The 12063-nt window shown below is 29.8% G+C and overlaps 1 protein-coding gene across 1 annotated transcript; it reads left to right on the top strand.

The window, feature by feature from the left end:
* The first annotated feature begins 422 nt into the window (after positions 1 to 422).
* Rpn2 (Regulatory particle non-ATPase 2) lies at positions 423 to 11808 on the top strand. Its single transcript, XM_075380912.1, has 2 exons — positions 423 to 3226; positions 11378 to 11808. The coding sequence occupies exons 1-2, from the start codon at positions 485 to 487 to the stop codon at positions 11570 to 11572; spliced, it is 2937 nt and encodes a 978-aa protein (XP_075237027.1). The 5' UTR covers positions 423 to 484; the 3' UTR covers positions 11573 to 11808.
* Positions 11809 to 12063: the final 255 nt, after the last annotated feature.

The following is a 12063-nucleotide window of genomic DNA, read 5'->3' as shown; positions in this document are numbered from 1 at the left end:
TATATTTAATTATTACTAAACCTACTACTACTACTAAGTAGTTAAAACATAAATTTCTTTTTTTCATTTTAAAGAAAATATTTAGAGTATTAAAGAAAATTTTTAGTATTTTGTTAGCAGTTCATTTTTTTGTTGTGCAACTTGAGAAATATACAATTTTTAAGAACGTTAAGTTGCCATATTGCAATGACCAGACAATTTCTTACTGTAACCTACGTTGTTGTTACAGTGAAATATTAGTTGCTTCGTTATACTATGACAGAAGCATGACTAAATTTGTGTTAATTCATTAATTGCACGGTGTTTGTAAAATTGTTTTATATTAATAATAAAAACTCTACTATAAACTGTGTTGATATTAGCAAGTTAGAGCTTCAGCGGTAGTTCCTTCGTTTGTCTACATCATTACTTGATGCGTAAGATTGAACATAAATATATTACATAGTATTTACATTAGTATTTTTTTGTGAATAAAAAATCAAAGATGAATATAACATCCGCTGCAGGGATAATATCCCTGTTGGAAGAACCTATGCCGGAATTAAAAATATTCGCTTTAAAAAAATTAGATTTAATAGTAGATGAATTTTGGCCAGAAATTTCGGAAGCTATACAAAAAATTGAAATATTACATGAAGATAAGCAATTTAATCAGCATGAATTAGCTGCACTAGTAGCTAGTAAGGTGTATTATCATTTAGGATCATTCAGTGATTCATTGCAATATGCTCTGGGAGCTGGCAATTTATTTGATGTAAATTCACGTAATGAATACGTGGATACCATTATTGCTAAATGTATCGATCATTATACAGCGTTAAGAATTAATTCTGAAAATAATAAAGATGCACTGGAGATTGATCCACGATTGAAAGCTATCGTAGATCGTATGTTTCAAAGATGTTTAGATGATGGCCAGTATAAGCAAGCCCTTGGATTAGCTTTAGAAACACGACGTATGGATATTTTCGAAAAATCGATTAGGGAATCTGATGATATACCCGGTATGCTTTCATATGCATTTCAAGTAACTATGGCCACATTAGATTGTCGTGGTTTTCGTAATACTGTTTTACGATCATTAGTTAATCTTTATAGAAATCTAGCTGTACCAGATTATGTAAATATGTGTCAGTGTTTAATATTTCTTGATGATCCATTAGCTGTCGCTTACGTTTTAGAAAAATTAAGTTCTGAATCAGAAGATTCTACTTTAATGGCCTATCAAATTGCTTTTGATATGTATGAGTCAGCAACTCAACAATTTCTTGGCCGTGTTTTACAAAATTTACGTATAGCAGCTCCAATACCGCAAGCTGCACATGTTATAACAAAAGTTGTCTCAGCTGATGGTGCTTCTACATCATCATCAAGAGTCGCTATGACTGCAGCTTCATTACCGGCTGATGATCCTGTAATCCCTGAAGGGCCTATGAGGGATATAAACAGTTTAACTGAAGAAGAGAAGGTGCGTCAGTTACGTGTAACAAATTTAAGTAAAATTTTGAGTGGTGAAGTCTCAATTGATTTACATTTACAGTTTTTAATCAGAAGTAATCATACTGATATGTTAATATTAAAAAATACAAAAGATGCAATTCGTGTGTCGATTTGTCATACTGCTACTGTTATCGCTAATGCATTTATGCATAGTGGTACTACCTCCGATCAGTTTTTACGTGAAAATTTAGAGTGGCTAGCTCGTGCAACGAATTGGGCAAAATTAACAGCGACTGCATCTCTTGGTGTAATACATCGTGGACATGAACAAGAAGCTTTAGCATTAATGCAAAGTTATTTACCAAAAGAAGCTGGTCCTAGCTCAGGATTTTCTGAAGGAGGTGGGTTGTATGCATTAGGTTTAATACATGCAAATCATGGTGCAGCTATTACTGAGTATTTATTAGGACAGTTAAAAGATGCGCAGAATGAGATGGTTAGACATGGAGGTTGTTTAGGTTTAGGTCTAGCAGCAATGGGGACTAATCGACAAGATGTGTATGAACAGTTGAAATTTAATTTATATCAAGATGATGCTGTTACCGGTGAAGCAGCCGGTATTGCAATGGGAATGGTCATGCTTGGTGCAAAATCATCACAAGCGATCGAAGATATGGTAGCATACGCTCAGGAAACCCAACATGAAAAAATTTTACGAGGTCTTGCTGTTGGTATTGCATTAAATATGTACGGACGTTTAGAAGAAGCCGATCCATTAATTGAATCGCTTTGTCAAGACAAGGATCCAATTTTACGTCGATCTGGAATGTATACGATCACAATGGCGTACTGTGGTACCGGTTCAAATCTAGCTATTAGAAAATTACTTCATGTTGCCGTATCTGATGTAAACGATGATGTACGTCGTGCTGCAGTAACCGGTTTAGGGTTTTTACTGTTTAGAACACCAGAACAATGTCCAAGTGTTGTTTCTTTACTTGCTGAAAGTTATAATCCTCATGTACGTTATGGTGCTGCCATGGCTCTTGGTATAGCATGTGCCGGAACCGGCTTAAAAGAAGCCATCGCATTATTAGATCCTATGACAAATGATCCGGTAAATTTTGTACGTCAAGGTGCATTGATTGCATCAGCAATGATTTTGATTCAGCACACAGAACAGACGTGTCCGAAAGTTAAAGATTTTCGTACATTGTATTCTAAAGTTATCGTCGATAAACATGAAGATGTAATGGCAAAATTCGGTGCAATTTTGGCACAAGGAATTATCGATGCAGGTGGACGTAATGTTACCTTAACATTACAGTCACGAACCGGGCACACAAATATGTTAGCTGTTGTCGGTACACTTGTATTTACCCAATATTGGTACTGGTTCCCTTTAGCGCATTGCCTTGCGTTGGCGTTTACACCAACATGTCTTATCGCATTAAATGCACACCTTAAAATGCCAAAATTAGAAATACGTAGTAACGCACGACCGTCAATATTCGCATATCCTCCGGCATTAGAAGAAAAGAAACAAGAAGAAAGAGAAAAGGTTACGACCGCCGTATTAAGTATTGCAGCGCGTGCTAGAAGAAGAGGTGCATCAAAAGTAACTGAACAGAATTCATCCGAGAAAATGGAAGTGGATGAGAGCAGTAAAGATGAAGATAAAGAGAAAAAGGATAAAGAAAAGGAGGAGAAAAAAGAAGAAAAGAAACCGGAACCAAATTTTGAAATTTTAACAAATCCTGCCAGAGTAATGAAACAACAATTAAAGGTAGGTTTGTTATTTTTTTAAATTTATGTTATTTTTAAATTTCTTATTTTATTAATGTTAATAATTACATATTCTAAAACCAGTATACAAGATAAATTGTCAGTCTGTACCTCCTGATTCAAATCTTATATATTACTCCTAAGGACACCATCAAAATTGTGGAAAAAAGTTCATAATTTATTGTTTCTTTCTCCTTAAAACCTTTTACTGATTTCAGTAAAAGGTGATTTCAGATGTGTTTTGAATAAATTACAAAAAACTTATCTGTCATAAGTGAGGAACCTTCATTTTAAAAAAAGAATGCAGTTTTTGATATAATTAAAAATTTTTCTTGCTTTAATTCTCATCGCTTGGAATTTTAACTAAAATGTACCTCGGCTTGTAAATCATAAAACATATTTTTACCAAAAGAAGGTCGTAACCTTAGTTCCCCGTTAGAAACTAAAGTAAAATTTTGTATCAGAATATCAAAAAAAGAAGAAAATCATAAAAATAAGATCAAGTTTAATTATTTATTATTTTAACCTTATAAGTGAAGCGAGTAATTGTCAAAATATTACTTTTGCAATGGACTATGGCTCATTGGTAGAATGAAAATTTTACAGACTGCTAGTATGCAATCATATCTAGCCAATATTACTTAAAAAAATAAAGATTAGTTGATGAAACATTATATAAATATATTATACAGTCAGAAAGACAGACATAAATCAAAGTAATGGGCTTTGTGCAAAACTGTGTGTATAACTTAGCATGAAAATGAAAAATAGAATTTATAGGCAGGTATAATAATAAATACATATTTTTATGTTATATTGTGGACTCAATCTGTAAAAAATGCCACCTGTCTATCTATGAAAAGTTGTATTTTATTGATTTTCCATTAAAAAAAAATTTATGTCAATCCCTCTCAAAGAAATAAAAAATAATTAAGTTTTTATTTAATGTTATTCAAAATTTTCCTAGTTAAATTAGTTCTAGTGAGGTATAAACAATTTTAATTTTACAGTATTACTTTGGTTTCAGGGTAAATTATGTCTACTGCATTAAGTAAAAACTTTGTAATAATTTTTTTTTTTGTACTTTCATTATAATTACCTCAGGGATTAACGGGATATCATTATTGTTAGAAGAAACAAATCTTAACAGGTTTTGTTAATACCTCAGTTGTTTTACTTATTTTTCATATAAAGCATTCTTATAATGGAAGCAGAGATTGTAAACAATTAATTATTATTATATCAGTTTTTCAGAGAGAAATAATATTTAATATATGTGTTGTCTCCTTTTATTCTTTATCATAAATTTATTAAATCGATTGTGTGCCATCACCCAAACATTTCTATCTTTTGACATTCTTAAATTAAAATTTTCATAAAATGAATTTTCTTAATACGAATAAAGTACTTTCGTTATTCTGCTATGAGAAGTAGAGCTAAAATCATAATGTTTTATCATTTAACCAAATAAAAATAGCGTTAAAAATTAACATCAGTCACTGTTTGTGTAGGTGGTATTATAAATGTGGCTTTTTTTGCTGAATGAAGCAACATTTTGTATTTATTTCTGTGTCTTTTAGACTTCCTGGTATTGTAATATTTCTTTATTGTTTTTCCCTTCTCTCTTCTGAACAAAAGTTCGCTTCGCGGTTTCTTTATTCTCCTCCTCTTTTGAACCTTTCAAATCTTGTACCGATTCTCTGAATATTGTTGTTTTGTTTTTCATTTTTTTAGGTATTTTTCAAGCATTGAGGTCCATTGATTTCTGTTTATCTTCGGATCGGATTTATTTTTTCTATCGTATTTATTTCAATCAATTTCAAACTGAAGATGGACTTTTATATGTACAAGCCTTCCGGTTCGATTACTACATTGTAATGTTCTCTTTTTTGTAAATACCTTTTGTTTAGTCTGTAGGCCAATTCCGTTTTACTTGTTCTTGTTTTGGTCGGTTCTTTATCTAAACCATTGACTTGGATGGTTTCTCCCATAACAGTAATACTTTAATGAAAAATTTTTTATTAGGAGTATGAAATATAAAATTTTACATATTTCAAATTATTATTTTTTTTACTGTTAATTTGAGCAAAAATTTTGTTTTCTCTTTGGGATAATGAAAGTAATTCTCAGAAAAAAATATTTAACGAATGTTTGTTTGCGATATAAAAAACAAAAGGATTATTTTATGTTCTTTAAAAAATTGTTCGTGATTGAAGTATTTTTTTTAGATTCTTGTTAAATTTATATTTCCCTTTCTCCCAGGACGAAAAATTTTTTGAATTCAATTTTATCTAATGTAAGTAAAATTGCTATGTAGTGTAATATATATGCTATAATTACTATATCTGGATAAAATCCCCATTAATGATAGCCATAGTATTTCTTTTGCCCGCAAAATGAAATTTTTCATTAGATGAGGTTCTCTTGAGATGATCAAATTGATTTTGTTTTTAACAAAATAAAAATGTGCTGTTTTGCTCTGAAATATCTTTAAAAAACACTAAGCTGTTATCATTATTAGGTAATTGTTACTCTTACAAATATTCCTCATATGAAGTATGTCATCTCTTGAGGTTTCCCGGAAAGTCAGAATCAATTTTTAAGATACAGAAATGGGCTGTCAGATCATTATCTTGGCATTCAGAATCGTGTAGACCTCTATTTAGAAAATTAAATATTATAACTTATCCTTGTGTTTGTTCTTGTGTTTATGATGGTGCAATCTTTGCTGAAAAAAATCACTTATTTTTTTAAAAATGTGACAACAAAGTTTTAATACTTACTTTTCTGGGATCGGTTATTTATTCTTAAACAGTGGAAAAATTATTATGCGTGAAAAAAGTTAACTAATATTTACTTTTTGGGGTACAGGTAATAAAATACATAATAATGCTTTATTGTAAACTAATCATTACGTGGCTTAAATAAAGCAAAAAAGTTTTAAAAATGAAAAAAAAGAATGTGTATTTTTTATTTCTTTCTGCTCCCATCTCTGTTAAATGAAAGAAACTGAAAATTTCCACTAACAAATGTACAACTGATAAAAAGTTACCTAAAATTTCTCGGTACTTTTTCGTTTTATGCTACCAAAAAATTGAAAAAAAAACATTTTCCTCATCAAATTAAGTTGTGAACATGTTAGGAACTCATTCAAATAACCATTTATATTTATTTATTTTATAAATATAATTTAACCAATTTTAACCTACGCTCCCTAACTTTTGACTAATTAACACAGTTAATGTTTTGGGTATTTAAATAAATTCTGTAATTATTTATTATTTAAATAATCAAGATATTACTGTTAATTAGTCGAGCTTAGCAAGCGTAGGTTAAGTTTTGTTAATTTATAATTATAGGCTTATTGCATTTTTTGTCAAAAAAATTTTTTTTCTTGCCTAAAAATTATTTTTTTTCAACATAATAATTATTTTTAAGTTGATTTGGGCAAGAATTTTTGGTGGCGTAAAACTAAAAATTACCAATTTATTTATTGTGGGCGAGGCTGAATTACAATGAAAATTTATTGTAATATTATTAAAAGTTTAAATAAACGTTTTGAAAGATTCAAAAATCGATTAAACTTTGATCGGCTCCCCCACCATTATTGCTCCCCAAAGTATTTTTTTTGGATCGCTTGCGCTACTACTATGTCTAGGAAGACATTAAAAAAAATTTGTTAAAACAAATGCAATAAATAACAAAAATAGCTTTTACGAATTAAGGAGGGAATTTTGGAGCAATTTTTTTTGTTAAATTAAGCATGCACACATGTACTGAGCTTAATATATAGTGGGGTTATTTTTGCAAATTGATTCCTTAAAAAACCCCATCCCACCCCGTGGTGATATTGACCCCAAAATTTGACCAACAAATTGCCCAATATATACAAGTCTGTATAAAATTTCATGAAAATCGGTTTATCCAGTCAAAAAAAAGTTATTAGGATTCAAACAAGCCAATCCAAGTGCACCCAGACATACATGCTTATTTACATACATATGACCATTACCTCCCCACTTTTTTTTTGATCCTTGGATCATGAAATGTCAAGAAGTGCAAAGAAAAGATAAAAAATTGTTTTTCTTTTTACATTTAAATATGTAAAATATCCACATTTTTTATACTTGAAACAGAACCGTTACATATGAGATTTTTAAATAAAGTAATGAAACTAGTTTTTTTTTTGCAGCCTAAGCAGCAACACTGTAAAGTTACTAGTAGTAAACATATAGTTATATGAACAGCTGATTTATATTAGGTATTAATATCTTTAGTCTATTTTTGCTGTGCGCGATGTAAACAAACTTTTTGTGAAATGATTTTTTGTTGTGCGTTACAAAAATTAATGATACTAATTATGACCAACGTTGTGTCAAACTCTTTTGAGAATGCTACTGAAACTTTTTCCAAAATTGAAAAGGGTATATGGAGATGACGCTCTGTCATGAGCCCAAGTTTTTAGGTGGTTTAAAGCATTTGCAGATGGCCGGGAATCAGTTGCAGATTATCCACGCTCTGGAAGACCATTAACGTCAAAAAATGATGACATTGTTGAGCGAATCAGAGACTTGATATAGTACAACCGGCGAATAACTGTCAGTATGATTACAGAACAATTGAATTTGAATCGTACCGCAGTCCATCAAATATTGACAAACGAATCGGACGTGAAAAAAGTTTTTGTAAAATTAGTCCCAAAAAATCTCACTGTTGAACAGAAAAACAAGAGGGTGGAAGTGTGCTGCGATCTTCTAGGGCGAATTGAAACCGATCCTGATTTTCTATAAAATGTTTTTACCGGTGATGAATCTTGGATATTTGAGTACGACCCAGAAACAAAACACCAGAGCAAGGAGTGGTACACTTCAAATTCACCACGTCCCAAAAAAGCAAAAATGAGCAAATAAAAATCAAAACCGTGCCAATTTGTTTCTTTGATAGGAATGACATTGCCTATAAGACAGACTGTAAATCAATATATTTATTGAGAAATTCTTGAAAGACTGCAGAAAAGAGTTGCCCGCATGAGACCAGCCATCAATAGTAACTGGATGCTGCATTATGACAATGCACTTTGTCACACTGCACTCTTAATGAGTTTTTGGCAAATGAAAACATTCCTGTAGTTCCTCAACCGGCTTATTCACCTGACTTCAGTCTCTGCAATCTTTTCTGTTCTCGACTTTAAAAATACACCTCATAGGTCACAGTTTTGGAACAATAGAAAACGTAAAAAAAATGTAACCGGCCATCTGAAGGATATTCCTGTTTCTTATTCCAACACTGCTATGAAGATTGGGAAAACTATTTGAAGCATTGCGTGGCTTCCCAGGGGAACTATTTTGAAGGTGTTAGATTCCATGTACAATCTGATTGTAAATAAAAAGTTTTTCTGAACAGGTCTCATTACTTTGTTTACAAACCTCGTATAATTCAATGCTACTTCGCCTTACGATTAAGAACCAATTGTGTATTCATTCGTTGCCGTGTTTAATAAATTACCAAACCCTTTGAACAATCTTTCTTGTAATTTATTTAAAATGCAATTAAAAACTTTTCTTTTGCAGAAACAATATTATCCTGTCTATGAATTTTTAATAATATTAGTTAACGTGATGCATCTGCATCCTGTTTTGTACATAAATATGTGCTCCAAATAATTTTCAATAGTGGATTTGGAATTGTGAATTATTTTGTAGTAATTTAATATATTTATCTTAATATTATTTCAATATGACCTTTAATCGCATTGTTTTTTGTCTTCTAATTTATTTCCTAATGATTATTATGTACCGATCATAATAAATTATCTATTTATAAGTGTAATAAAATAACGCTATAAAAAATGAAAAAATAAAAACTTCCTATTATTAATAAAGTCATAAAATTATCTTAAGAGTGTTTCATTGCTCTTATCACGGGTCTAATATACTCAAACATATTCGGGTTCATTTTACGGTTTAGTATATCTCAGTTGAATTTCCTTTTTTACGGGTGTTAGTAAATCTGTCAGTTGTAACTGTGGCGTTCACGGTCATTAGATAGAGAGCACTATAGTATAACATACTACACACATCCATTCTTTTGTCAGAGCAGTGTCAAGAAAGCAGTGCTGTTCTTTTTGTCATTGCTAGTAACAACAGATTTAAAATTGTGTTTTTTCTTATACAGATGCCAGTAGATAATATTTAGTATTGATGACATAAGTTTGAAAATTTCCCTTCTATATAGATTTAAAAACTAAATTGAGCTTAAAAGCCATTTAAATAATTTTTTTTAAATCTAAAACCAGATTGTCAAAGAATCATCAGTAGACGCTGAAGAAAGAGTATATATTTAAGAAAGTCTGTGAACAAATTGAAAAAGAAACAACCAAAGTACAGTAGTATGTACTAGTTGACACAAAAGCATTTAGGATATGTAGGACAAACAAAAAAAAAACTTTAAACTACAGGAAGAAGCATTTACCTCATCAATGTAAAAAAAATAAGAGAGAAATAAACTATAGCCCGATATTCCCTAGAAACCGGTTTAAAAATTAGTTTATTTTTGAAAGAAAATTTTAAAAATGTACATAAAAATAGGAGTAGATAGCCAGGATACTTACTGCTACTTCATATGGTGTCCGGTAGCTGTTTTGAATTCTAAATGAATTTATTACAAACCTCTTCGTAAAATGATCAAGAAAATTAATTACTTAGCGCGTATTATATACATTTTTTCTTTTTTTAAGATTTTGTAAATAAAATAAATACAAATTTATTACGCTGATCATATGAGAGAGATAAACGTACATTTTATACATATAACATTAGAAATAAATAATAAATTAAATGTGTTACTCTCAGGAAAATATAGAAAATAAAAACTGGCAAATGAAAATATAATTAGTGAACCGGTAAAGTTTGAAAATAACAATTGAATTAGCAAAATAATGTATTTTATTTTAATTATTTAAATCGATACCGGTAAACTATAGTCTATCGGTATAAACTATTTACTGCAGATTGTAATAGCAGCGGCAGAATAGTTCATTTTGTTTCAGCAACTGAGATAGTAAACATACCTCTATATTTTAATTTTTCAAATATGTTCGTAACATTATGTAACAGAGAGAAAATATAAAAATATGTACCGCTGAATATATAATGATTTAATTACTAGAATGGAAATTCGGTAAACCAGTTATTTAGTTTTAGTAAAAGTTTTCAGTCATAAGAACATTAAACGGTTATCTTATTCCTTAAATTTTGTTCACAGGAGGGGATATGTCTTTGGTTTAAGGTTCATATTATCTTTATTTTTTACGAGATAAATTTTTGTCCGTCCAACTTACATACATTGATGAGGGGGGAGGTACGCATTAAGATATGATGTGGAATGTCAATTGTAAGTTTAATGGTGAAAATGTTTTTAATGCTTTCTTCTCAGACTGCCTAAAATGGCAACATTAATTTATATATATATATATATATATTTTTTTTTTTACTCTTATCTTAAACGCAATATTAAAATAATCATGTTACAATCTTTTATATTGATAGATACTTTTGTGTCATTTATTTATAAAATTATAAATCTATTTTCTTACCCGTTGTTTTTTCATCTTGTCTACCGATTATGATTGTGTAATGATCAAAATGGCCGTGTACTTTCAGATATTTTAAGTAAAGTTTTTATAAATATGTAATTCTATCTTTCTATTTTATTTCAGTAACTGTAGAACTAGCATAGCTTTTCATTTATCCATGTGTATATCGTGAATAAAAAAGTCTGGTGAAAAATATTTTTTTTTTTTTTTTTTAGGAATTCTGTATATTTTTATTAATAAAAAAACAGAAATATATCCAATTTTGATCATTAAAAAAAAATTGTTATTAGTAATCATTATATAATAATGCAATTATAATCGGGAAGCAAGTAATCTCTAGTCCAATGTGTGTTAATAATGGAGCCTCGAATGAAATGTGACTGACTACATCTTTCTCTGAATCCTGTTCATCGATCTTAAATTGCAATCCTAGTCGACTACCCCACATGTTACATTAAAATAAAGAATGTCACTATTTATAGTAAAAACAGAAATCTGTTTTTGTATTAGAATATCGTTTTTCATTTATTGTATTTTTTTTCATTCTTTCATTTACAGGTTTTGTCATTGGTTGATAATAGCAGTTATATCCCGTTAAAAGATGTTACGATCGGCGGTATTGTTATGGTACGTCATGTTAAAGCCGGTACCGAAGAAGAACAGCTTGTCGAACCGGTTGCTGCTTTTGGACCTAAACCGGATGAAGATAAAGAACCAGAACCGCCTGAACCGTTTGAATATACCGATGATTAAATTATTATTAATGATTATATAATAAATATTTATAATTGTAATAGTAGCTATTTATTTATTTTAAGATCACAATCCTTCGTATTTTTTTTTATGATGACTGAAAATTTATGTTTATTTTTTTTTATTATTTTATTAATATTGTTATAATTTTTCATTAAGTTTTTTCTTATTTTCATTTGTTGTATGAATTGAATATTTCTATATAGAAATTTAATTAATAATCATAATAAATTCTGTGTTAATGTTATTTCTTTAATCTTTAACCAGCGGTTTACATTATTATACTATCGACAAAAGTGCAGGATCTTGGATTAATCATGAAATTATAATACGATTAAAAAAGTTTTTTTTCATTAACAAAAACCATTTTACTTACTAAAACAACTCAAAGAGACTAATCTAGTAGTAATCATATAATCTTGTTTATTCGTAGTAGATGGGACCCGATAAATGAAAGTCCAGATAATTTAGGAAACTCATTCAGAGCATTG

The sequence above is a fragment of the Lycorma delicatula genome, chromosome 13, assembly GCF_047948215.1.
Source record: "Lycorma delicatula isolate Av1 chromosome 13, ASM4794821v1, whole genome shotgun sequence".
Classification (NCBI taxonomy): domain Eukaryota; kingdom Metazoa; phylum Arthropoda; class Insecta; order Hemiptera; family Fulgoridae; genus Lycorma; species Lycorma delicatula.
The sequence above is the reverse complement of the archived record's forward strand: the minus strand, read 5'-3'. Positions and strand labels throughout refer to the sequence as shown.

Bases quoted from the DNA above. Each gene is read 5' to 3' on its own strand.
- Rpn2 (XM_075380912.1), top strand. From the start codon at position 485: ATGAATATAACATCCGCTGCAGGGATAATATCCCTGTTGGAAGAACCT. The intron at 3,227-11,377 runs GTAGGTTTGTTA...TTTCATTTACAG, and splicing joins TAATGAAACAACAATTAAAG to GTTTTGTCATTGGTTGATAA.